Here is a 27,774-nt window from a genome sequence, read left to right on the forward strand (position 1 = left end):
AGGAACCTATCAACGTGTCCTGAAGAAGGAACCTAACAACGTGTCCTGAAGAAGGAACCTATCAACGTGGCTTGAAGAAGGAACCTATCAACGTGGCTTGAAGAAGGAACCTATCAACGTGTCCTGAAGAAGGAACCTATCAACGTGTCCTGAAGAAGGAACCTATCAACGTGTCCTGAAGAAGGAACCTATCAACGTGTCCTGAAGAAGGAACCTATCAACGTGTCCTGAAGAAGGAACCTAACAACGTGTCCTGAAGAAGGAACCTATCAACGTGTCCTGAAGAAGGAACCTATCAACGTGTCCTGAAGAAGGAACCTAACAACGTGTCCTGAAGAAGGAACCTATCAACGTGTCCTGAAGAAGGAACCTAACAACGTGTCCTGAAGAAGGAACCTATCAACGTGGCTTGAAGAAGGAACCTATCAACGTGTCCTGAAGAAGGAACCTATCAACGTGTCCTGAAGAAGGAACCTATCAACGTGTCCTGAAGAAGGAACCTATCAACGTGTCCTGAAGAAGGAACCTATCAACGTGTCCTGAAGAAGGAACCTATCAACGTGTCCTGAAGAAGGAACCTATCAACGTGTCCTGAAGAAGGAACCTATCAACGTGTCCTGAAGAAGGAACCCTGAGGTTCACAATGGTGTTAGGTCTACCCAAAATACTAGTATAATAAAATACTAGTATAATTTGATGGTTCCATTATGGAATATCATAGACCTAAAGGTACAACTGCTATAATTTTTATTTCTTATAATTTTAATTGCAATAATTCTTGTAATTTATATAATTAAATTGCTGTAATTCTTGTAACTGCTGTAATTCTTATAATTGCTATAATTCTTATAATTGCTATAATTCTTATAATTGCTATAATTCTTATAATTGCTATAATTCTTATAATTGCTATAATTCTTATAATTGCTATAATTCTTATAATTGCTATAATTCTTATAATTGCTATAATTCTTATAATTGCTGTAATTCTTATAATTGCTATAATTCTTATAAATGCTATAATTCTTATAATTGCTGTAATTCTTATAATTGCTATAATTCTTATAATTGCTGTAATTCTTATAATTGCTATAATTCTTATAATTGCTATAATTCTTATAATTGCTATAATTCTTATAATTGCTATAATTCTTATAATTGCTGTAATTCTTATAAATGCTATAATTCATATAATTGCTATGATTATTATAATTATTATAATTGGTATAATTATCATCATTGCTATAATTTCATTAATTCCTATAATTTTGTCCTGGGAGTATGATTAATATATTTTATTTACTTTTTTTTTTTTTAGCATGAAGAGGAAATATCAGATTTGAAACTCTCATTAAAAAAAAAGGTTTGAAATGTATCTTTAATTTCATAATTAATAATACGCAGTTTTTTTTATACGTATGAATGATTTTTATTTTATATTGTGTATTTGGTTTTATCTAGGCTCTCTCGATAAAGATAAAAATTATTTTACTTAGCCCGTAAACGGTCCAAATGTATATATACGTTTTTTCAACATTTGAAAATATGTAAAACAAGTAGATCTTCTTTTTGTTTTTTTACATTTGAAAATGTGTACAAAAACTTTGATTTATTTTTTTTTTGTTATATTTGAAAATATGTAAGAAAAACGTAGATCTACTTTTGTAGCGCTACACATGTGAATGTAGATCTGCTTGGAATGTTTACGGGTTAAATACAGTGGTACCTTGAGTTACGAACTTAATTCGTTCCAGAAGGCTGTTTGAGTGCCGATACTGAATGAATTTTTTCCCATGAGGAATAATGTAATTTAGATTAGTCCGTTTCAGACCCCCAAAAATACACTTACAAAAGCACTTAAAAAATACACTTGCTTAATTGTTCGAGTTGAGAGCTGTTTGAAACTTGAGGCACCACTGTATATAATTGCATGTATACATACATGTGTACACAGTTAAATTTACAAACTAGCACTGGTTTGGTAACAGAGTTGTTGATGAGTGGAATAAACTCCCGAGTACAGTCATAGAAGCTAAGATGTCGTGTAGTTTTAAAAATAGGTTAGATAAATACGCGAGTGGGTGTGGGTGAGTGTGATTTGGACCTGACTAGCTTGTGCTACTAGGTTAGATGCTTTGCTCCTTCCTTAAGTGGATGTGACCTGACTTGACTAGGTTGGGTCATTGGCTTAAGCTGGTAGGAGACTTGGACCTGCCTCGCATGGGCCAGTAAGCCTGCTGCAGTGTTCCTTCTTTCTTATGTTCTTCACATGTTCATAAGTACAGGTACTCCACACTTAATGATTGAGTTCTATTCCTACGACTAGGTCATTAAGCAAATTGGTTGATAAGCGAGGAGCCGCCCCTTGTACAGCCTCTCCTCACTTAGCGATGTACTCGTTTACCAATGTCTTGGACTTATGATGGGCTCTCTGACCAGTATTTATACCTAAATAATGTATATTAGAGCTGATTTCCTCTGTTCTGTTTATTTCAATATACAGTACACTAATGTATAAACATTTAAAAATATAACAAAAATCTTATAAATGTTGCAAAGGTAACATTAAAACAATATCAAAGATGGTTGACACAAACCCACTACTGTTATAGTATGCTCCTCACTTAGTGATGAATTCATTTCAAGACGTGGTCTTAAGAACGGAATTCTGTCGTTAAGTGAGGAGAGGCTGTATTTCAAGCATACTGTACTGGTAGTGGGTTTGTGTCAGCCATCTTTACATATTGTTGTATACAGTACACTGACTGTACTGTATACAGTATACTGACTACTGTATACAGTATACTGACTGCACTGTATACAGTACACTGACTGTACTGTATACAGTATACTGACTGTACTGTATACAGTATACTGACTGTACTGTATACAGTATACTGACTGTACTGTATACAGTATACTGACTGTACTGTATACAGTATACTGACTGTACTGTATACAGTATACTGACTGTACTGTATACAGTATACTGACTGTACTGTATACAGTATACTGACTGTACTGTATACAGTATACTGACTGTACTGTATACAGTATACTGACTGTACTGTATACAGTATACTGACTGTACTGTATACAGTATACTGACTGTACTGTATACAGTATACTGACTGTACTGTATACAGTATACTGACTGTACTGTATACAGTATACTGACTGTACTGTATACAGTATACTGACTGTACTGTATACAGTATACTGACTGTACTGTATACAGTATACTGACTGTACTGTATACAGTATACTGACTGTACTGTATACAGTATACTGACTGTACTGTATACAGTATACTGACTGTACTGTATACAGTATACTGACTGTACTGTATACAGTATACTGACTGTACTGTATACAGTATACTGACTGTACTGTATACAGTATACTGACTGTACTGTATACAGTACACTGACTGTACTGTATACAGTATACTGACTGTACTGTATACAGTACACTGACTGTACTGTATACAGTACACTGACTGTACTGTATACAGTACACTGACTGTACTGTATACAGTATACAGTACACTGACTGTACTGTATACAGTATACTGACTGTACTGTATACAGTATACTGACTGTACTGTATACAGTATACTGACTGTACTGTATACAGTACACTGACTGTACTGTATACAGTATACTGACTGTACTGTATACAGTATACTGACTGTACTGTATACAGTACACTGACTGTACTGTATACAGTATACTGACTGTACTGTATACAGTATACTGACTGTACTGTATACAGTACACTGACTGTACTGTATACAGTATACTGACTGTACTGTATACAGTATACTGACTGTACTGTATACAGTACACTGACTGTACTGTATACAGTACACTGACTGTACTGTATACAGTACACTGACTGTACTGTATACAGTACACTGACTGTACTGTATACAGTACACTGACTGTACTGTATACAGTATACTGACTGTACTGTATACAGTATACTGACTGTACTGTATACAGTACACTGACTGTACTGTATACAGTACACTGACTGTACTGTATACAGTATACTGACTACTGTATACAGTATACTGACTGTACTGTATATATACAGTACACTGACTGTACTGTATACAGTACACTGACTGTACTGTATACAGTACACTGATTGTACTGTATACAGTATACTGACTGTACTGTATACAGTACACTGACTGTACTGTATACAGTACACTGATTGTACTGTATACAGTACACTGACTGTACTGTATACAGTACACTGTACTGTATACAGTACACTGACTGTACTGTATACAGTACACTGACTGTACTGTATACAGTATACTGACTGTACTGTATACAGTATACTGACTGTACTGTATATATACAGTACACTGACTGTACTGTATACAGTACACTGACTGTACTGTATACAGTACACTGACTGTACTGTATACAGTACACTGACTGTACTGTATACAGTACACTGATTGTACTGTATACAGTATACTGACTGTACTGTATACAGTACACTGACTGTACTGTATACAGTACACTGATTGTACTGTATACAGTACACTGACTGTACTGTATACAGTACACTGTACTGTATACAGTACACTGACTGTACTGTATACAGTACACTGACTGTACTGTATACAGTATACTGACTGTACTGTATACAGTATACTGACTGTACTGTATATATACAGTACACTGACTGTACTGTATACAGTACACTGACTGTACTGTATACAGTACACTGATTGTACTGTATACAGTATACTGACTGTACTGTATACTGTACACTGTACTGTATACAGTATACTGACTGTACTGTATACAGTATACTAACTGTACTGTATACAGTACACTGACTGTACTGTATACAGTACACTGACTGTACTGTATACAGTACACTGACTGTACTGTATACAGTATACTGACTGTACTGTATACAGTACACTGACTATACTGTATACAGTACACTGACTGTACTGTATACAGTATACTGACTGGTCGGAGAGCTGGTCATAAGTCTGAGCAGTCGTTAAACAGGTAAATTGTTAAGGAAGGAGTGCCTGTAGTAAGTAAATTTATTTAGGTACAGGTACACACAAGTACGATTATCATACATAGTTTAACGTATGTGTAAATTAACCACAAGGATAACCCAAGGAAGGAAGCATGCCCAGTATTTGTATTTGTGCCAGGGATTGAACTCTGGACCCTCAGTATGTTACCTATAATTAATGTTTAACAAACTGTTACTTGGTTGTTAGGTGTTATTAAGTAAGTTTACTTAGATATGGGTACACATAAGTGCAGTTATCATACAGTGTAAATTTCCCCTCAGGATAACAAAAAAGTCAGACTTATTTCCACAGTACCTTTGTAATAGCCTTTTTCAGGAGCGGTTCACTGATGTCAAGAGAAATTGCCTTTAATTCGAAGAATTTGAGCTACCTTTCCTTTTCTTGGGTCAAACCTGATGACATATTCCTCAGTTGCAGTATAAGAACATTAGAATAAAGGAGCACTGCAGCAGGCCTACTGGCTCATGTATAGTGATATCTTTGATTAAATATTTTTTAGAACAATTGATTCCCATTCTCTTTTTTCCCCCCACCTATTTTTCCCCCACCCATTTTTTAAATTGCCATTTTCTCTTATTTTTCAAGTGATGCCATTCACAAGCGACCACCCACCCGTGCCTGCAGCAACTGCGACAGAGTTCCAATGGAATCGACAGAAAGTGCATGCCCTAATCAGCAAGGTTGAGGAATTCTTTGAGGATTTTTATGACCCATCCAAAAAGAAGAAATCCATTTGGAGCAATGTGGCACAGCGGATGCAGGAAGAAGGCTACAACTGTACTGGCAGTGAGTGCGATAAAAAGTGGAGGAATCTCAAGGTGTGTTGGCTGCTGGGGTACCTGTTGGAACCTCAGGGAATTTTTAGCCAAATCTTTCATGCCAATAATTTAAGCTGTGTTTAATTGGTGCTGGTTATTTTACTCATGTTTTTCTTAGCTTTTCTTTGTTAGTGGTTTCTTTGCTTTTATTGTGTATGTTGTATATTATTACTATTTTTGTTATTAAGAGCGCTGACCAGCCTCAATCAATACACAAATGAAATTACATTTCGGAGGGGCATATTGCAGCATAGTCAGTTTATATGTAGCGAGGGGAACCTCCACATTCATAAATGCTGTTGAACTATATGAATTAATTCTTGCAATTTCTTTGAGATTAAGAGCAGATGCACTGACTGCCATCTGATCCACAGGCCACGTACGTGAAGGTCCTACAGAAGCAAATTCATGGGGATAACAGCTACAGGTTCGAATATTTTGATGCACTCCACCACATCCTTGGGAAGGAGATTGATCCTCTTGGAATGAGAGACCAAGTGTGAGTGTTCCCTCTTTATTTCTTTCTGCAGTATACAAAATGTAATTTACTTGTAATAAAATATGTAGTACAGTATTTTTAAGCACAAACAAGAGCTTCTAGCATGCGGGACATTTTGGGCAGTTGGGTTAAAATTTTTTTTTAAAATTACCTATTGTTAAAAGTATCTGATAAATAAAGAACAAAAAGGCACAACCCTGTGACTGGAACAATACACAAATATCCCTCACCTTCACGTGTTAGTGTGGCTTGTTAATTGTCCGAGTCTGACCAAAATGTCATCACAAGCTTCTCTCTCCTATACCTGGGTTATTTGTGTATTAAGTTGCCTGTTCATGAATTGGTTAACAATGGAGATAGGTTAATTCAAATTGTTAGACTAAATTACCCTTACCTTGATTAATTAATACTGTAGTATTTAATTTTGATCTTGGCCTAGACAAGACCATGCAGAAACTGACAAACTGTAATATAAAGATGAATAATGAACAAATGATGATATCTGAGTATCCGGTGAATATTTTCCTGACTTAGCTCACACATTGAGGTCCATGGTTTGATCTCCGGTATGGGTGGCAACATGTGTTTCCTTAAGACACCTGCTGTCCATGTTCACCTAGCAGTAAAATAGATACCTGGGTATTAGTCACCTTACACCTGCTATCACTGTTCACCTAGCAGTAAAATAGGAACCTGGGTGTGGGTCACACCCTGGGGACAAAATTGACCTAATTTTCGGGAAATTATTTGCATATCAAGTGACTGTAGTAGTATGTCATTAATGTCAGCTATGGTCTGTATACCTTGTACATGTACGTACTTGTAGAAATAAAGATTATTGTTATTTTTTTTTCATCAAACCGGCCGTTTCCACTGAGGCGGGGCAGCCCAAAAAGAAAAACAAAAGTTTCTCTTTTTAAAGTTAGTAATATATACAGGAGAAGGGGTTACTAGCCCCTTGCTACCGGCATTTTAGTCGACTCTTACGACACGCATGGCTTACAGAGGAAGAATTCTGTTCCACTTCCCCATGGAGAATTATTATTATTTTTATTATTATTATTATTATTATTATGTATTATTATTTTCAGGAAAACTAGTGGCACAGCAGCATCATTGAATGACAGAGCTTCTCCTACACACTACACTGATCTTACTGCTGGTGGTGAGTGTGTGGGTGGAAGTCAGAGTGGGGGAGTGGGTGGAAATTAGAGGAAGGGAAAAGAAAGAAAGGGTGAGAGAGAAAGTGAAAGAGAGTACAGTAGAAAGTGAGTTAGGATTATTTTGACAACAACAGTTTACTTTAAGTTTATTTTAAGGTTAGTTCGCTCTAATGAGTTTGCTTTAAGTCATGACTTGAAAAAAAATATAAATTCTCTCTTTAGAGAAGAATGTCAGTGCTTTATGACCCTTGGGGGTTCATTGCTTAGTTTTTATTGTAATAAAATAGTAATAATTATGGAGAAGAAATTTGAACCAGTAAAGGCTTTTCCTATTATATATATATCTTGATCTTCATTGCTATTGACAATATAGGAGGGCCTCACTTATACAGCAGGCTGGAGTCTGGACTTCTGCTGTAAAGTGAGACATAGACTTCTCTTCCACTTTCAAATGCATATAAAAGCCTGATACTGTGTTTGCACTATCATATATTAAGTGAGCAATTGAACCAGACCTAAAATATGCATATACAGTACACACATTACTTGCCTTAAAATGTTTTCATTCTTTGCTTATAGTGAATGGTGAATATATTTATTGTAGGAAGTCTGAATCAATGAAAATGGGTGTAATTGAAAATCGCTGTATTAGCGAAACACCATAAAGTGAAGTGGTGTAAAGCGGCACCCTCCAGTGTTATATTATCACAGAGATGGGTGTCATTTGTTGTGCATGCAGAAAGCCCATGGTTATGCAGAGCACTTTAGCCACATGTCACAACTGACTGGGTACACAGAGACCTGCAAAACACCTGGAAACCTCCCCAGAGCTGACTGGATATATCCACATGCAGCATCACGTCGGCGATCAAAAAAATTTTGGATTCAGAGCTCTTCGAATATTGGAATTTTGAATAAGGGATAGTCAGCTTGAACTCTCAAGACTGAGGGACTGATCACCTCAAAATTACTCTCCAGAGGGAGCTGGACAGATACCTACAGTCAGTGCTGGACCAGCCAGGCTGTGGTTTGTATGTTGGACTATGTGCGGCCAGCAGTAACAGCCTCGTTGATCAAGCCCTGATGCACCAGGAGGCCTGGTCATGGAATGGGCCATGGGCATTGATAGCCAGAGTACCCTCCAGGTAGTGTTATATTGCCCTGTATTCGAATGAAGACTTGTGCAGGCACAAATGTTGCAACAACAATGGTTCATAAATGTGGCAGCTGTCAGATTCATCAACTTTTCATTACTGTATAGTTGTAATATAAAACCAGTAAGATAGTGTATCACAAATGCTGCAAAAGAAATGAAGACGTATCAAGGTATTCGAGGTGTCCCATAGCTGGGTTGGTAGCGCATTCAGCTCACACGCTGAGGTCCGTGGTTCAATCCCCGGTACAGGTGGAAACATTAGGATGTGTTTCCTTAAGATACCTGCTGGCCATGTTCACCTAAGAGTAAAATAGGTACCTGGGTGTTAGTGGACTGGCATGGGTTGCATCCTGGGGACAAAATTTACCTAATTTGTTTAAAAAATTCAGCATAACAAGGGACTTTCTATATAGTAGTATGTCATTGATATCAGCTATGGTCTGTATACATTGTACATGTACTTGTGGAAATATAGATTATTATTATTATTATTAAGGCTAGATTTAGCCTTGAAAATATTAAATAATAACCTCTGTATGTGTAGCCCTCATAGTCTCTCTCATTTTTTATATTCCTTATTGCCCAGGTGATGAGAAACATGACTTGGTCACACACAGGAGGTTCCTTGATGCCAGTGAGGGGCTCTTGATCCAGGGAACTGAACCTGTACTCTTCCTCAGATTGAACCTGAACACCTTCCATTTATCCAGGCACTTGATGACCCATAAGGGTTTAGCTCTCCTATCAGTGTATGCTAATAATAATAATAATAATAATAATAATAATAATAATAATAATAATAATGAAATCAGTCATATAAAATCTTTATTTATAAAAGCTTTACAGGCATAGGGATTTTACACAAGAGTAGTACTTATTTGTCCATAGTTGTACATAAGTATTATACCTTGATGGGCATCAGCCCATCAAGGCTGAATAAGCAAACAAACGCAAATTCAGTACTGGAGAAACCAGGGGCATGTACACCAGGGGGACATACCAGGTAGTACACCACCAGTGGTACTAATGAAACACAAATCGAGACAAAACATCCCACTTGGTAATTCCTGCTTCATATTTGCAAATATACAGGGTTTGAAATCAAATAAAAATGACAAATTTAGTTATGTCAGTGGGCTCCTGACAGAAGTGAATGCCATGTTCGGAACATTTACAGAAACACATACAAGGGATTCTAGGCATTAAAGTTGAAAATAGGAATTTGGTAATTATCCTAGTATACAAACCACCATCGGCAACTGCTGAGGCATTCACAGATCAGCTAAGGAAGATATATAGCTATCTGGATAGGCTAGAAAATCCTACACCAAATATTTTACTCCTTGGAGATTTAAATCTCCCTCATGTAAAATGGAAGATGGCACAACGTAATGTTATACCAGAAATATCCCCGGGAAGCACCCTTGCTCAACAGGTACATACCAGGGAACTAATGAGGCTTTGTGAAAAGTACTCTTTAAACCAACAGGTAATTGATTCCACCAGAAATGAAAATACCCTGGATTTGATATTCACAAACAACGAGAAACTGATCAGAGACATGACAGTTTCCAAAACTATTTACTCTGATCGTAACATCATAGAGGTTCAAACTAGTATTAACTCAGGGGTAGGAAACTGCATCACTAAAGTTAGAGACGGGATGTTCAGTAAGTTTAAATTTAACAACCATAGAATTAACTGGGAAAAAATAAACCAAGAGCTACCAGACATACCCTGGGAATCAGACATGAGTGAAGTAATTCCCCACCAGTGCCTAGAGAAGCTGAATACAGAAGCATACAAAGTATGTATGAAATATGTACCATTGAGGAAACCCAGAAGAAGATCAGATATAGAGAGAGAGCATAGGAGTTACTGAACTGCTTAAAAACACAAATATGCTACAACAGAGGAAAGACAGACTTAGCAGAGATCACTGAATTAGAGCAAAAACTTAGAATGTCATACCTCACAGAAGAAGTACAAAGGGAACAAAGGGCCATACAGGATATTGCAAGGAACCCAAAATATTTCTATTCCTATGCAAAATCCAAGCTAAGAACTACCTGTAGAATTGGACCACTACTGAGAGGAGACTCGTATACTGACGATGAACAGGAAATGAGTGAAATCCTAAAAGATCAGTATGAGCCGGTGTTCAGCAACCCACTAAATGACAGCAAGGTAGAAAATGCAGAAATATTTTTCACTCCAGAAGAAGGCCGCACGGACCAACTAACTGACATTAGTACAAATCTCATAGATTTCAAAAAAGAAATGGAAAACATGCCAATTAACTCAGCACCTGGACCAGATTCATGAAATGCTCTATTTATAAAGAAGTGCAAAGTACCACTAGCACGAGCCCTCAGTATTCTTTAGAGAAAGAGCTTAGATCTAGGTGAAATACCAGAGGCCTTAAGAGTGCAGACATAGCTCCTTTGCATAAGGGAGGTAGTAGAGCACTAGCTAAAAATTACAGACCAGTAGCCCTAACCTCTCACATCATAAAAATCTTCGAAAGAGTGATGAGACGGCAGGTTACAAATTTCATGGACCAGCACAACCAACATAACCCAAACCAGCATCGTTTTAGAGCAGGACGATTATGTCTGTCACAGCTGCTGAACCATTATGACAATTATGCAGGCACTGGAAGACAACCAAAATGCAGATGTGATTTACACAGATTTTGCAAAGGCATTTGACAAATGTGATCATGGAGTGATAGCACACAAAATGAAGCATTACGGGGAAGGTAGGCAGATGGATTTTCGGTTTCCTAACACACAGAACACAAAAATTAGTAGTGAACAGGGCAAGATCCAGCATCAGCGAGGTCAAAAGCTCAGTGCCCCAAGGCACTGTCCTGGCACCTCTGCTGTTCGTCATCCTCATAGCAGACATAGACAAAAACACCCGGCACACTTTTGTATCATCATTTGCAGATGACACTAAAATAAGCATGAAAGTCAGTACGGTAGAGGACACTGAAAAAGTACAGGAAGACATAAACAGGGTTTTCCAGTGGACGGTGGAGAACAACATGACGTTCAATGGTGATAAGTTCCAGCTGCTTAGGTATGGAAAGAATGAAGAACTCAAAAGGAGCACTATATACAAAACTCAAGAGGGTCACCAAATAGAACGTAAGGAACACGTAAAAGACCTGGGAATAATTACGTCAGCAGACCTTTCTTTTAAAGACCATAACAAGACAAAGATCACGACAGCCAGGAAGATGACAGGGTGGGTATTGAGACCTTTCAAAACAAGGGAAATAATGCCGATGGTGACACTTTTCAAATCGCTAGTGCTCCCTCACTTAGAATATTGCTCAGTGCTGACGGCCCCGTTCAAGGCAGGAGAAATATCGGAGCGGGAACAAATACTACAGAGATCGTTTACGGCTCACATTGAACCAGTAAAGCACCTAAACTACTGGGAACACCTGCAAGTCTTGAACATGTACTCATTGGAGCAGAGGATTTAATAATATATACCTGGAAGGTACTTGAGGGCTTGGTCCCAAATCTGCACACTGCCATAACAACATACTGGAGTGAGAGATATGGGAGGAAGTGTAAAATAAACCCAGTGAGGAGCAAGGGTGTGGTGGGGACAATAAGGGAACACTGTATCAACATCCGGGGTCCCAGACTTTTCAACATCTTACCAGAAGATATCAGAAACACTGCTGGAACAAGTGTAGAAACCTTCAAGAGGAAGTTAGACAAGTATCTTCACCAGGTGCCAGATCAACCATGCTGTGATGAATATGTGGGGCAGCGGGCCTCCAGCAGCAACAGCCTGGTTGACCAAGCAAGCACCACACGAGCCTGGCCCATGGCCGGGCTCAGAGAGTAGATAAACTCTCGAAACTCTTCAAAGGTATATCTAAGGTAAGGTAAGGCTTAGTGTTGTACATTGTACATATTTATAATAGGAGTTGAACATTAGTCATGTACAAAAAATGTGGTACACTGGAGTGTACACCTACTAACAAGTTTTTATTTTTTCAGCCGATGATTTTGTCTGGACCGATTCAATTGTACATCTGTTGTTGGACTTTATTCAGGAGCGTCGTGATGCCTTCAACTCTCCTTCATCCAGAGTTGATGATGTGTGGGAGGTTAGTGGTTCGTAGTAACTGTTGAAGGATTTGTTAACTTTATCCTGTAAGTACCTAGGTTTCTTGGAGGTGGGAAGTACAGTGGCTGTACTCTGAAGGATGGGTGGGGATGTTGCAGTCCTGGAGGTGGGAAGTATAGTGGCTGTACTCTGAAGGATGGGTGAGGATGTTGCAGTCCTGGAGGTGGGAAGTATAGTGGCTGTACTCTGAAGGATGGGTGAGGATGTTACAGTCCTGGAGGTGGGAATTACAGTGGCTGTACTCTGAAGGATGGGTGAGGATGTTGCAGTCCTGGAGGTGGGAATTACAGTGGCTGTACTCTGAAGGATGGGTGAGGATGTTGCAGTCCTGGAGGTGGGAATTACAGTGGCTGTACTCGGAAGGATGGGTGGGGATGTTGCAGTCCTGGAGGTGGGAAGTATAGTGGCTGTACTCCGAAGGATGGGTGAGGATGTTGCAGTCCTGGAGGTGGGAATTACAGTGGCTGTACTCTGAAGGATGGGTGAGGATGTTGCAGTCCTGGAGGTGGGAACTACAGTGGCTGTACTCTGAAGGATGGGTGAGGATGTTGCAATCTTGGAGGTGGGAAGTACAGTGGCTGTACTCTGAAGGATGGGTGAGGATGTTGCAGTCCTGGAGGTGGGAAGTACAGTGACTGTACTCTGAAGGATGGGTGAGGATGTTGCAGTCCTGGAGGTGGGAAGTACAGTGACTGTACTCTGAAGAATGGGTGAGGATGTTGCAGTCCTGGAGGTGGGAAGTACAGTGACTGTACTCTGAAGGATGGGTGAGGATGTTGTAGTCCTGGAGGTGGGAAGTGCAGTGGCTGTACTCTGAAGGATGGGTGGGGATGTTGCAATCTTGGAGGTGGGAAGTACAGTGGCTGTACTCTGAAGGATGAGTGAGGATGATACAGTCCTGGAGGTGGGAAGTACAGTACCAGCACTCTGAAGGATGAGTGAGGATGATACAGTCCTGGAGGTGGGAAGTACAGTGGCTGTACTCTGAAGGATGGGTGAGGATGTTGCAGTCCTGGAGGTGGGAAGTACAGTGGCTGTACTCTGAAGGATGGGTGAGGATGTTGCAGTCCTGGAGGTGGGAATTACAGTGGCTGTACTCTGAAGGATGGGTGAGGATGTTGCAGTCCTGGAGGTGGGAAGTACAGTGGCTGTACTCTGAAGGATGTGGTGAGGATGTTGCAGTCCTGGAGGTGGGAAGTACAGTGGCTGTACTCTGAAGGATGTGGTGAGGATGTTGCAGTCCTGGAGGTGGGAAGTACAGTGGCTGTACTCTGAAGGATGTGGTGAGGATGTTGCAGTCCTGGAGGTGGGAAGTACAGTGACTGTACTCTGAAGGATGTGGTGAGGATGTTGCAGTCCTGGAGGTGGGAAGTACAGTGACTGTACTCTGAAGGATGTGGTGAGGATGTTGCAGTCCTGGAGGTGGGAAGTATAGTGGCTGTACTCTGAAGGATGTGGTGAGGATGTTGCAGTCCTGGAGGTGGGAAGTACAGTGACTGTACTCTGAAGGATGTGGTGAGGATGTTGCAGTCCTGGAGGTGGGAAGTACAGTGACTGTACTCTGAAGGATGTGGTGAGGATGTTGTAGTCCTGGAGGTGGGAAGTACAGTGACTGTACTCTGAAGGATGTGGTGAGGATGTTGCAGTCCTGGAGGTGGGAAGTACAGTGGCTGTACTCTGAAGGATGTGGTGAGGATGTTGCAGTCCTGGAGGTGGGAAGTACAGTGACTGTACTCTGAAGGATGTGGTGAGGATGTTGCAGTCCTGGAGGTGGGAAGTACAGTGACTGTACTCTGAAGGATGTGGTGAGGATGTTGCAGTCCTGGAGGTGGGAAGTACAGTGACTGTACTCTGAAGGATGTGGTGAGGATGTTACAGTCCTGGAGGTGGGAAGTACAGTGACTGTACTCTGAAGGATGTGGTGAGGATGTTGCAGTCCTGGAGGTGGGAAGTACAGTGGCTGTACTCTGAAGGATGTGGTGAGGATGTTGCAGTCCTGGAGGTGGGAAGTACAGTGACTGTACTCTGAAGGATGTGGTGAGGATGTTACAGTCCTGGAGGTGGGAAGTACAGTGACTGTACTCTGAAGGATGTGGTGAGGATGTTGCAGTCCTGGAGGTGGGAAGTACAGTGGCTGTACTCTGAAGGATGTGGTGAGGATGTTGCAGTCCTGGAGGTGGGAAGTACAGTGGCTGTACTCTGAAGGATGGGTGAGGATGTTGCAGTCCTGGAGGTGGGAAGTACAGTGACTGTACTCTGAAGGATGTGGTGAGGATGTTGCAGTCCTGGAGGTGGGAAGTACAGTGGCTGTACTCTGAAGGATGTGGTGAGGATGTTGCAGTCCTGGAGGTGGGAAGTACAGTGGCTGTACTCTGAAGGATGGGTGGGGATGTTGCAGTCCTGGAGGTGGGAAGTACAGTGACTGTACTTTGAAGGATGGGTGGGGATGTTGCAGTCCTGGAGGTGGGAAGTACAGTGGCTGTACTCTGAAGGATGGGTGGGGATGTTGCAGTCCTGGAGGTGGGAAGTACAGTGGCTGTACTCTGAAGGATGGGTGGGGATGTTGCAGTCCTGGAGGTGGGAGTACAGTGACTGTACTCTGAAGGATGGGTGGGGGTGTTGCAGTCCTGGAGGTGTGAGTACAGTGACTGTACTCTGAAGGATGGGTGGGGGTGTTGCAGTCCTGGAGTTGTGAGTACAGTGACTGTACTCTGAAGGATGGGTGGGGATGCTGCAGTCCTGGAGGTGGGAAGTGCAGTGGCTGTACTCTGAAGGATGGGTGGGGATGTTGCAGTCCTGGAGGTGGGAAGTGCAGTGGCTGTACTCTGAAGGATGGGTGAGGATGTTGCAGTCCTGGAGGTGGGAAGTACAGTGGCTGTACTCTGAAGGATGGGTGGGGATGTTGCAGTCCTGGAGGTGGGAAGTACAGTGGCTGTACTCTGAAGGATGGGTGGGGATGTTGCAGTCCTGGAGGTGGGAAGTGCAGTGGCTGTACTCTGAAGGATGGGTGGGGATGTTGCAGTCCTGGAGGTGGGAAGTACAGTGGCTGTACTCTGAAGGATGGGTGGGGATGTTGCAGTCCTGGAGGTGGGAAGTATAGTGGCTGTACTCTGAAGGATGGGTGAGGATGTTGCAGTCCTGGAGGTGGGAAGTGCAGTGGCTGTACTCTGAAGAATGGGTGAGGATGTTGCAGTCCTGGAGGTGGGAAGTACAGTGGCTGTACTCTGAAGAATGGGTGAGGATGTTGCAGTCCTGGAGGTGGGAAGTACAGTGGCTGTACTCTGAAGGATGGGTGAGGATGTTGTAGTCCTGGAGGTGGGAAGTACAGTGGCTGTACTCTGAAGGATGGGTGAGGATGTTGCAGTCCTGGAGGTGGGAATTACAGTGGCTGTACTCTGAAGGATGGGTGAGGATGTTGTAGTCCTGGAGGTGGGAAGTACAGTGGCTGTACTCTGAAGGATGGGTGAGGATGTTGCAGTCCTGGAGGTGGGAATTACAGTGGCTGTACTCTGAAGGATGGGTGAGGATGTTGCAGTTCTGGAGGTGGGAATTGCAGTGGCTGTACTCTGAAGGATGGGTGAGGATGTTGCAGTCCTGGAGGTGGGAAGTACAGTGGCTGTACTCTGAAGGATGGGTGAGGATGTTGCAGTCCTGGAGGTGGGAATTACAGTGACTGTACTCTGAAGGATGGGTGAGGATGTTACAGTCCTGGAGGTGGGAAGTACAGTGACTGTACTCTGAAGGATGGGTGAGGATGTTACAGTCCTGGAGGTGGGAAGTACAGTGGCTGTACTCTGAAGGATGGGTGAGGATGTTGCAGTCCTGGAGGTGGGAATTACAGTGGCTGTACTCTGAAGGATGGGTGAGGATGTTGCAGTCCTGGAGGTGGGAATTACAGTGGCTGTACTCTGAAGGATGTGGTGAGGATGTTACAGTCCTGGAGGTGGGAATTACAGTGACTGTACTCTGAAGGATGGGTGAGGATGTTGCAGTCCTGGAGGTGGGAAGTACAGTGGCTGTACTCTGAAGGATGGGTGAGGATGTTGCAGTCCTGGAGGTGGGAAGTACAGTGGCTGTACTCTGAAGGATGGGTGAGGATGTTGCAGTCCTGGAGGTGGGAAGTACAGTGGCTGTACTCTGAAGGATGGGTGAGGATGTTGCAGTCCTGGAGGTGGGAAGTACAGTGACTGTACTCTGAAGGATGGGTGAGGATGTTGCAGTCCTGGAGGTGGGAAGTACAGTGGCTGTACTCTGAAGGATGGGTGAGGATGTTGCAGTCCTGGAGGTGGGAAGTACAGTGGCTGTACTCTGAAGGATGGGTGAGGATGTTGCAGTCCTGGAGGTGGGAAGTACAGTGGCTGTACTCTGAAGGATGGGTGAGGATGTTGCAGTCCTGGAGGTGGGAAGTACAGTGGCTGTACTCTGAAGGATGGGTGAGGATGTTGCAGTCCTGGAGGTGGGAAGTACAGTGGCTGTACTCTGAAGGATGGGTGAGGATGTTGCAGTCCTGGAGGTGGGAAGTACAGTGGCTGTACTCTGAAGGATGGGTGAGGATGTTGCAGTCCTGGAGGTGGGAAGTACAGTGGCTGTACTCTGAAGGATGGGTGAGGATGTTACAGTCCTGGAGGTGGGAAGTACAGTGGCTGTACTCTGAAGGATGGGTGAGGATGTTGCAGTCCTGGAGGTGGGAAGTACAGTGGCTGTACTCTGAAGGATGGGTGAGGATGTTACAGTCCTGGAGGTGGGAAGTACAGTGACTGTACTCTGAAGGATGGGTGAGGATGTTGCAGTCCTGGAGGTGGGAAGTACAGTGGCTGTACTCTGAAGGATGGGTGAGGATGTTGCAGTCCTGGAGGTGGGAAGTACAGTGGCTGTACTCTGAAGGATGGGTGAGGATGTTACAGTCCTGGAGGTGGGAAGTACAGTGACTGTACTCTGAAGGATGTGGTGAGGATGTTACAGTCCTGGAGGTGGGAAGTACAGTGGCTGTACTCTGAAGGATGTGGTGAGGATGTTACAGTCCTGGAGGTGGGAAGTACAGTGACTGTACTCTGAAGGATGGGTGAGGATGTTGCAGTCCTGGAGGTGGGAAGTACAGTGGCTGTACTCTGAAGGATGGGTGAGGATGTTGCAGTCCTGGAGGTGGGAAGTACAGTGGCTGTACTCTGAAGGATGGGTGAGGATGTTACAGTCCTGGAGGTGGGAAGTACAGTGACTGTACTCTGAAGGATGTGGTGAGGATGTTACAGTCCTGGAGGTGGGAAGTACAGTGGCTGTACTCTGAAGGATGTGGTGAGGATGTTACAGTCCTGGAGGTGGGAAGTACAGTGGCTGTACTCTGAAGGATGTGGTGAGGATGTTACAGTCCTGGAGGTGGGAAGTACAGTGGCTGTACTCTGAAGGATGTGGTGAGGATGTTGCAGTCCTGGAGGTGGGAAGTACAGTGGCTGTACTCTGAAGGATGAGTGAGGATGATACAGTCCTGGAGGTGGGAAGTACAGTGGCTGTACTCTGAAGGATGGGTGAGGATGTTGCAGTCCTGGAGGTGGGAAGTACAGTGGCTGTACTCTGAAGGATGGGTGAGGATGTTACAGTCCTGGAGGTGGGAAGTACAGTGGCTGTACTCTGAAGGATGGGTGGGGATGTTACAGTCCTGGAGGTGGGAAGTACAGTGACTGTACTCTGAAGGATGGGTGAGGATGTTACAGTCCTGGAGGTGGGAAGTACAGTGGCTGTACTCTGAAGGATGGGTGAGGATGTTACAGTCCTGGAGGTGGGAAGTACAGTGGCTGTACTCTGAAGGATGGGTGAGGATGTTGCAGTCCTGGAGGTGGGAAGTACAGTGGCTGTACTCTGAAGGATGGGTGAGGATGTTGCAGTCCTGGAGGTGGGAAGTACAGTGGCTGTACTCTGAAGGATGGGTGAGGATGTTGCAGTCCTGGAGGTGGGAAGTACAGTGGCTGTACTCTGAAGGATGGGTGGGGATGTTACAGTCCTGGAGGTGGGAAGTACAGTGGCTGTACTCTGAAGGATGGGTGAGGATGTTGCAGTCCTGGAGGTGGGAAGTACAGTGGCTGTACTCTGAAGGATGGGTGAGGATGTTGCAGTCCTGGAGGTGGGAAGTACAGTGGCTGTACTTTGAAGGATGGGTGAGGATGTTGCAGTCCTGGAGGTGGGAAGTACAGTGGCTGTACTTTGAAGGATGGGTGAGGATGTTGCAGTCCTGGAGGTGGGAAGTACAGTGGCTGTACTCTGAAGGATGGGTGAGGATGTTACAGTCCTGGAGGTGGGAAGTACAGTGGCTGTACTCTGAAGGATGTGGTGAGGATGTTACAGTCCTGGAGGTGGGAAGTACAGTGACTGTACTCTGAAGGATGGGTGAGGATGTTACAGTCCTGGAGGTGGGAAGTACAGTGGCTGTACTCTGAAGGATGTGGTGAGGATGTTACAGTCCTGGAGGTGGGAAGTACAGTGGCTGTACTCTGAAGGATGTGGTGAGGATGTTACAGTCCTGGAGGTGGGAAGTACAGTGGCTGTACTCTGAAGGATGTGGTGAGGATGTTGCAGTCCTGGAGGTGGGAAGTACAGTGACTGTACTCTGAAGGATGGGTGAGGATGTTGCAGTCCTGGAGGTGGGAAGTACAGTGGCTGTACTCTGAAGGATGGGTGAGGATGTTGCAGTCCTGGAGGTGGGAAGTACAGTGGCTGTACTCTGAAGGATGGGTGGGGATGTTACAGTCCTGGAGGTGGGAAGTACAGTGGCTGTACTCTGAAGGATGGGTGAGGATGTTACAGTCCTGGAGGTGGGAAGTACAGTGACTGTACTCTGAATTATTAAACATTCATGGCATATAAACATTGCATGTTTTTATATACTATGCAACGTGTTTCTTTGGGCCCATGGTGGCACTGAATATACAACCACAAAAAACAATGGATTATAATGAAAAGTTTGGATAAATGCAGAGTCTTGCTCACTCAACGAGAGAGACAGCCAGACTGACTCACGAATGCGGCATCCTTGCTCCACTCACCCAGAGACACAGCCAAACTGACTCATGAATGCGGCATCCCTGCTACACTCACCCAGATCCAGACTGACTCACGAATACGGCATCCCTGCTACACTCACCCAGAGACACAGCCGGACTGACTCAGGAATATGGCATCCCTGCTACACTCACCAAGAGACACAGGCAAACTGACTCACGAATATTGCATCCCTGCTACACTCACCAAGAGACACAGCCAGACTGACTGACGAATACGGCATCCCTGCTACACTCACCCAGAAACACAGCCAGACTGACTCATGAATATGGCATCCCTGCTACACTCACCCAGAGACAGCCAGACTGACTCACGAATACAGCATCCCTGCTGCACTCACCCAGAAACACAGCCAGACTGACTCACGAATATGGCATCCCTGGTACACTCACCCAGAAACACAGCCAGACTGATTCACAAATACAGCATCAATGCTACACTTGCCCAGAGACAGAGCCAGACTGACTCACAAATGTGGCATCCCTGCTACACTCACCCAGAAACACAGCCAGACTGACTCACGAATACAGCATCCCTGCTACACTCACCAAGAGACACAGCCAGACTGACTCATGAATATGGTATCCCTGCTACACTCACCCAGAGACACAGCCAGACTGACTCATGAATGCGGCATCCCTGCTACGCTCACCCAATAACACAGCCAGACTGACTCACGAATACAGCATCCCTGCTACACTCACCAAGAGACACAGCCAGACTGACTCACGAATACTGCACCCCTGCTACACTCACCAAGAGACACAGCCAGACTGACTCACGACCACGGTATCCCTGCTACACTCCCCGCCTTCCTGCTACACTCCCTGCCTTCCTGCTACACTCCCTGCCTTCCTGCTACACTGCCTGCTTCCTACTACTCTGCCTTACTGTTACACTCCTTGCATGCCTGCTAAACTCTCTGCATGCCTGCTACACTCCCTGCCTTCCTACTACACTCCCTGCCTTCCTGCTACAATCCTTGCATGCCTGCTACACTCCCTGCATGCCTGCTATGCTCCTTGCATGCCTGCTACACTCCCTGCATGCCTGCTATGCTCCCTGCCTTCCTGCTACACTCCCTGCATTCTGCTACACTCAATGCATGCCTGCCACACTCCCTGCATGCCTGCTACACTCCCTGCATTCCTGCTACACTCCCTGCATTCCTGCTACACTACCTGCATGTCTGCTACACTCCCTGCATGCCTGCTACACTCCCTGCATGCCTGCTACACTCCCTGCATGCCTGCTACACTTCCTGCCTTCCTGCTACAATCCCTGACTGCCTGCTACACTTCCTGCATTCCTGTTACACTCCCTGCATTCCTGCTACACTCCCTGCATGTCTGCTATACTCCCTGCATTCCTGCTACTCTCTCTGCATGCCCACTATACACTCTCTGCATTCCTGCTACACTCCCTGCATGCCTGCTGCACTCCCTACAAGCCTGTTACTCTCCCTACAAACCTGTTACTCTCCCTGCATGCCTGCTATATACTCCCTGCATGTCTGCTACGCTCCCTGCATTTCTGCTACACTCCCTGCATTCCTGCTACACTCCCTGCATGTCTGCTACACTCCCTGCATGACTGCTACACTTCCTGCCTTCCTGCTACATTCCCTGCCAGCCTGCTACACTTATTTCCTTCCTGCTACACTCCCTACAAGCCTGCTACACTCCCTGCCTTCCTGCTACATTTTCTGCATTCCTGTTACACTCCCTGCCTTCCTGCTACACTCCCTGCCTGCCTCCTACACTTCTTGCCTTCCTGCTACACTCCCTACAAGCCTGCTATACTCCCTGCCTTCCTGCTACACTTCCTGCATTCCTGTTACACTCCCTGCATTCCTGCTACACTCACTACATGCCTGTTACACTCCCTGTATGCCTGCTACACTCCCTGTCTTCCTGGTACACTCCTTCATGCCTGCTACACTCCCTGCTTGTTTGCTTCACTCACTGCCATCCTGCAACACTTCCTGCATGTCTGCTACACTCCCTGCATGCCTGCTACACTCCCTGCATGCCTGCTACACTTCCTGCCTTCCTGCTACAATCCCTGGCTGCCTGCTACACTTCCTGCATTCCTGCTACACTCCCTGCATGTCTGCTATACTCCCTGCATTCCTGCTACTCTCCCTGCATGCCCACTATACACTCCCTGCATTCCTGCTACACTCCCTGCATGCCTGCTGCACTCCCTACAAGCCTGCTACACTCCCTGCCTTCCTGCTACACTCGCTGCATGCCTGTTACTCTCCCTGCATGCCTGCTATACACTCCCTGCATGTCTGCTACACTCCCTGCATTCCTGCTACACTCCCTGCATTCCTGCTACACTCCCTGCATGTCTGCTACACTCCCTGCATGCCTGCTACACTTTCTGCCTTCCTGCTACATTCCCTGCCAGCCTGCTACACTTCTTGCCTTCCTGCTACACTCCCTACAAGCCTGCTACACTCCCTGCCTTCCTGCTACATTTTCTGCATTCCTGTTACACTCCCTGCCTTCCTGCTACACTCCCTGCCTGCCTGCTACACTTCTTGCCTTCCTGCTACACTTCTTGCCTTCCTGCTACACTCCCTACAAGCCTGCTACACTCCCTGCCTTCCTGCTACACTTCCTGCATTCCTGTTACACTCTCTGCATTCCTGCTACACTCCCTACATGCCTGTTACACTCCCTGCATGCCTGCTACACTCCCTGTCTTCCTGGTACACTCCTTCATGCCTGCTACACTCCCTGCATGCCTGCTACACTCCCTGTCTTCCTGCTACACTCTCTGCATGCCTGCTACACTCCCTGCCTTCCTGCTACACTCCCTCATGCCTGCTACACTCCCTGCCTTCCTGCTACACTCCCTCATGCCTGCTACACTCCCTGCATGCCTGCTACACTCCCTGCCTTCCTGCTGCACTCCCTGTATGCCTGCTCCACTCCCTGCCTTCCTGCTTCACTCCCTGTATGCCTGCTACACTCCGTGCATGCCTGCTACACTCCCTGCCTTCCTGCTGCACTCCCTGTATGCCTGCTCCACTCCCTGCCTTCCTGCTGCACTCCCTGTATGCCTGCTCCACTCCCTGCCTTCCTGCTTCACTCCCTGTATGCCTGCTACACTCCGTGCATGCCTGCTACACTCCCTGCCTTCCTGCTTCACTCCCTGTATGCCTGCTGCACTCCATGCCTGCTACACTCCCTGCCTTCCTGCTTCACTCCCTGTATGCCTGCTACACTCCCTGCTACACTCCTTACCTCTATGACTGCCTGCCTTGAATTCTATCGTGTTTCTCACTTTCTTTACCAAAGGAACTTTACTAGGAACTTTCTTTGGGGCCATGGTTACTTATTTTGCAGTTGCACTTAATGAATAACCACCAAAAAAATGGATTATAGCAAAATGTTAGGATGAATGAGCGGAAGCTTCCTCACTCGCCCAGAGACACAGCCAGACTGACTCAGGAACTCGTGAGCGGCTGGGGTTGACGCATCCAGTACAGCCGATAAGCGAAATAATGCCCAATAACCGGAAGTCGAAAAACTGGCCGATAACCAAGCTGGCCGATAAGTGGAATGGCCGATAACCGAGGGTCCACCGTACAGGCTTTCAATTTACACTCATGTAGCAGGATGGTAGTACCTCCCTGGGAGGTTGCTGTCTACCAACCTTCTACCTAGAACACACATTACTTACCTAAAAATATTTTCATCCTAAGCGTTTAGTGAGTGGTGAATATATTTTTTGTAGGAAGTCTGAATAAATGAGAAATGGGTATACGTAATTGAAATCTCTTGTATTAGCGATATGCTGCAAAGTGAAGCGCTGTACAGAGGAGCCTGCTTGTATGTACACTGAGAGCTTATTTTAATCCCTATTTCTGTTTTATTCGGTGGATTGTTAACAGATATATCTTGCTACTTCTACTTACAATTAGGTCACACTACACTGGCATGCACATGCATATACACGTATGTACATACATCTAGGTTTTTCTTCTTTTTTCTAAATAGCTCTTGTTCTTCTTTATTTCCTTTGTTGTCCATGGGGAAGTGGAAAAGACTCTTTCCTCTGTAAGCCATGCGTGTCGTATGAGGCGACTAAAATGCTGGGAGCAATGGGCTAGTAACCCCTTCTCCTGTAGACATTTACTTAAAAAGAGAAGAAAAACTTTATAAAACTGGGATGCTTGAATGTGCGTGGATCTAGTGCAGATGACACGAAAGAAATGATTGCTGATGTTATGAATGAAAAGAAGCTGGATGTCCTGGCCCTAAGTGAAACAAAGCTGAAGGGGGTAGGCAAGTTTTAGTGGGGAGAAATAAATGGGATTAAGTTGAGAGTATTTGAGAGAGTTAGAGCTAAGGAAGAGGTAGCAGTAATGTTGAAGGATCAGTTATGGGAGGAGAAGAGGGGATATAAATGTGTAAATTCAAGGATTATGTGGATTAAAATAAGGGTTGGATGCAAAAAGTGGGTCATAATAAGCATGTATGCACCTGGAGTAGAGAGGAGTGTAGAGGAGAGAGAGAAGTTTTGGGAGATGTTAAGTGAATGTATAGGAACCTTTGAGCCAAGCGAGAGAGTAATTGTGGCAGGGGACCTAAATGCTAAAGTAGGAGAAACTTTTAGAGAGGATGTGGTAGATAAGTTTGGGGTGGCAGGTGTAAATGATAATGGGAGTCCTTTATTGGACTTTGTATAGAAAGGGGTTTAGTTATAGGTAATACATATTTTAAGAAAAAGAGGATAAATAAGTATATGTACAAGATATGATGTAGGGCGTAATGACAGTAGTTTGTTGGACTGTGTATTGGTAGATAAAAGACTGTTGAGTAGACTTCAGGATGTACATGTTTATAGAGGGGCCACAGATATATCAGATCACTTTTTAGTTGTAGCTACAGTGAGAGTAAAAGGTAGATGGGATACAAGGAAAATAGAAGCGTCAAGTAAGAGAGAGGTGAAGGTTTATAAACTAAAAGAGGAGGCAGCGGATGGGTCTATGAAAGATGAGGTGAATCATAGAATTGATGAGGGGAAAAGGGTGAGCGGTGCACTTAGGAGTCTGGGGAGACAAAGAACTTTGTCCTTGGAGGCAAAGAGGGGAATGTATGAGAGTTTAGTTTTACCAACGCTCTTATAGTTTTACCAACGCTCTTATATAGGTGTGAAGCATGGGTGATGAATGTTGCAGCGAGGAGAAGGCTGGAGGCAGTGGAGATGTCATGTCTGAGGGCAATGTGTGGTGTGAATATAATGCAGAGAATTCTTAGTTTGGAAGTTAGGAGGAGGTGCGGGATTACCAAAACTGTTGTCCAGAGGGCTGAGGAAGGGTTGTTGAGGTGGTTTGGACATGTAGAGAGAATGGAGCGAAACAGAATGACTTCAAGAGTGTATCAGTCTGTAGTGGAAGGAAGGCGAGGTAGGGGTCGGCCTAGGAAAGGTTGGAGGGAGGGGGTAAAGGAGGTTTTGTGTGCGAGGGGCTTGGACTTCCAGCGGGCATGCGTGAGCATGTTTGATAGGAGTGAATGGAGACAAATGGTTTTTAATACTTGACGTGCTGTTGGAGTGTGAGCAAAGTAACATTTATGAAGGGATTCAGGGAAACCGGCAGGCCAGACTTGAGTCCTGGAGATGGGAAGAACATTGCCTGCACTCTGAAGGAGGGGTGTTAATGTTGCAATTTAAAAACTGTAGTGTAAAGCACCCTTCTGGCAAGGCAGTGATGGAGTGAATGATGGTGAAAGTTTTTCTTTTTCGGGCCACCCTACCTTGGTGGGAATTGGCCAGTGTGTTAATAATAAAAAAAAAAAAACTATTGGAGGATAGATGGCCTAGTGAGAATATAGGCAATGGGGCTGAAGATGTATAGAGTAGGTTTAAAAATGTAGTGTTAGAGTGTTCAGCAGAAGTTTGTGGTTACAGGAAAGTGGGTGCAGGAGGGAAGAAGAGCGATTGGTGGAATGATGATGTAAAGAGAGTAGTAAGGGAGAAAAAGTTAGCATATGAGAGGTTTTTACAAAGTAGAAGTGATGCAAGGAGGGAAGAGTATATGGAGAGAAAAAGAGAGGTTAAGAGAGTGGTGAAGCAATGTAAAAAGAGAGCAAATGAGAGAGTGGGTGAGATGTTATCAACAAATTTTGTTGAAAATAAGAAAACGTTTTGGAGTGAGATTAACAAGTTGGGGAAGCCTAGGGAACAAATGGATTTGTCAGTTAAAAATAGGAGAGGAGAGTTATTAAATGGAGAGTTAGAGGTATTTGGAAGATGGAGGGAATATTTTGAGGAATTGTTAAATGTTGATGAAGATAGGGAAGCTGTGATTTCGTGTATAGGGCAAGGAGGAATAACATCTCATAGGAGTGAGGAAGAGCCAGTTGTGAGTGTGGGGGAAGTTCGTGAGGCAGTGGGTAGAATGAAAAGGGGTAAGACAGCTGGGATTAATGGGATAAAGATAGAAATGTTAAAAGCAGGTGGGGATATAGTTTTGGAGTGGTTGGTGCTATTATTTAATAAATGTATGGAAAAGGGTAAGGTACCTAGGGATTGGCAGAGAGCATGCATAGTTCCTTTGTATAAAGGCAAAGGAGATAAACGAGAGTGCAAAAATTATAGGGGGATAAGTCTGTTGAGTATACCTGGTAAAGTGTATGGTAGAGTTATTATTGAGAGAATTAAGAGTAAGATGGAGAGTAGGATAGCAGAGGAAGAAGGAGGCTTTAGGAAAGGTAGGGGGTGTGTAGACCAGGTGTTTACAGTGAAACATATAGATGAACAGTATTTAGATAAGGCTAAAGAGGTTTTTGTGGCATTTATGGATTTGGAAAAGGCATATGACAGGGTGAATAGGGAGGCAATGTGGCAGATGTTGCAGGTGTATGGTATAGGAGGTAGGTTACTGAATGCAGTGAAGAGCTTTTACGAGGATAGTGAGGCTCAGGTTAGAGTATGTAGGAAAGAGGGAGATTATTTCCCAGTAAAAGTAGGCCTTAGGCAAGAATGTGTGATGTCACCGTGGTTGTTCAATATATTTATAGATGGGGTTGTAAGAGAAGAGAATGCGAGGGTCTTGGCAAGAGGTGTGGAGCTAAAAGATGAAGAATCAAACACAAAGTGGGAGTTGTCACAGTTGGATTTTTGCTGATGACACTGTGCTCTTGGGAGATTCTGAAGAGAAGTTGCAGAGGTTGGTGGATGAATTTGGTAGGGTATGTAAAAGAAGAAAAAAGTGAATATAGGAAAGGGTAAGGTTATGAGGATAGCAAAAAGATTAGGGGACGAAAAATTGGATATCAGATTGGAGGGAGAGAGTATGGAGGAGGTGAATGTACTATTCAGATATTTGGGAGTGGACGTGTCAGCAGATGGATCGATGAAAGATGAGGTGCCTCATAGAATTGATGAAGGGAAAAGGGTCAGCGGTGCATTTAGGAGTCTGTGGAGACAAAGAACTTTGTCCTTGGAGGCAAAGAGGGGAATGTATGAGAGTATAGTTTTACCAATGCTCTTATATGGGTGTGAAGCATGGGTGATGAATGTTGCAGCGAGGAGAAGGCTGGGGGCAGTGGAGATGTCATGTCTGAGGGTGATGTGTGGTGTGAATATAATGCCAAGAATTCGTAGTTTGGAAGTTAGGAGGAGGTGCGGGATTGCCAAAACTGTTGTCCAGAGGGCTGAGGAAGGGTTGTCGAGTGTATAAATCTGTAGTGGAGGGAAGGCGGGGTAGGGGTCAGCCTAGGAAAGGTTGGAGGGAGGGGGTAAAGGAGGTTTTGTGTGCGAGGGGCTTGGACTTCCAGCAGGCATGCGTGAGCGTATTTGATAAGAGTGAATGGAGACAAATGGTTTTTAAT

General features: G+C 44.3%; 1 protein-coding gene across 6 annotated transcripts in view; it reads left to right on the forward strand.

Moving 5' to 3' along the window:
- The first annotated feature begins 478 nt into the window (after nucleotides 1-478).
- The window catches only part of LOC128687285 (uncharacterized), a 53,206-nt gene continuing 25,910 nt past the window's right edge, over nucleotides 479-27,774 (forward strand). For 3 of the 6 annotated variants that reach the window (XM_053774662.2, XM_070098344.1, XM_070098343.1), the window contains exons 1-5: nucleotides 496-729; nucleotides 5,666-5,898; nucleotides 6,273-6,397; nucleotides 7,489-7,562; nucleotides 12,742-12,851. In XM_053774662.2, coding sequence (XP_053630637.2) covers nucleotides 708-729; nucleotides 5,666-5,898; nucleotides 6,273-6,397; nucleotides 7,489-7,562; nucleotides 12,742-12,851 — 564 coding nt within the window. In that variant the 5' untranslated portion in view covers nucleotides 496-707. Of the gene's footprint in view, nucleotides 730-766; nucleotides 1,364-5,665; nucleotides 5,899-6,272; nucleotides 6,398-7,488; nucleotides 7,563-12,741; nucleotides 12,852-27,774 lie in introns of those variants that run through there. The other 3 variants (XM_070098345.1, XM_053774660.2, XM_070098346.1) reach the window with 3 other exon arrangements.

The sequence above is a fragment of the Cherax quadricarinatus genome, chromosome 62 (genome assembly GCF_038502225.1).
Source record: "Cherax quadricarinatus isolate ZL_2023a chromosome 62, ASM3850222v1, whole genome shotgun sequence".
In the NCBI taxonomy this organism is placed as follows: Eukaryota; Metazoa; Arthropoda; class Malacostraca; order Decapoda; family Parastacidae; genus Cherax; species Cherax quadricarinatus.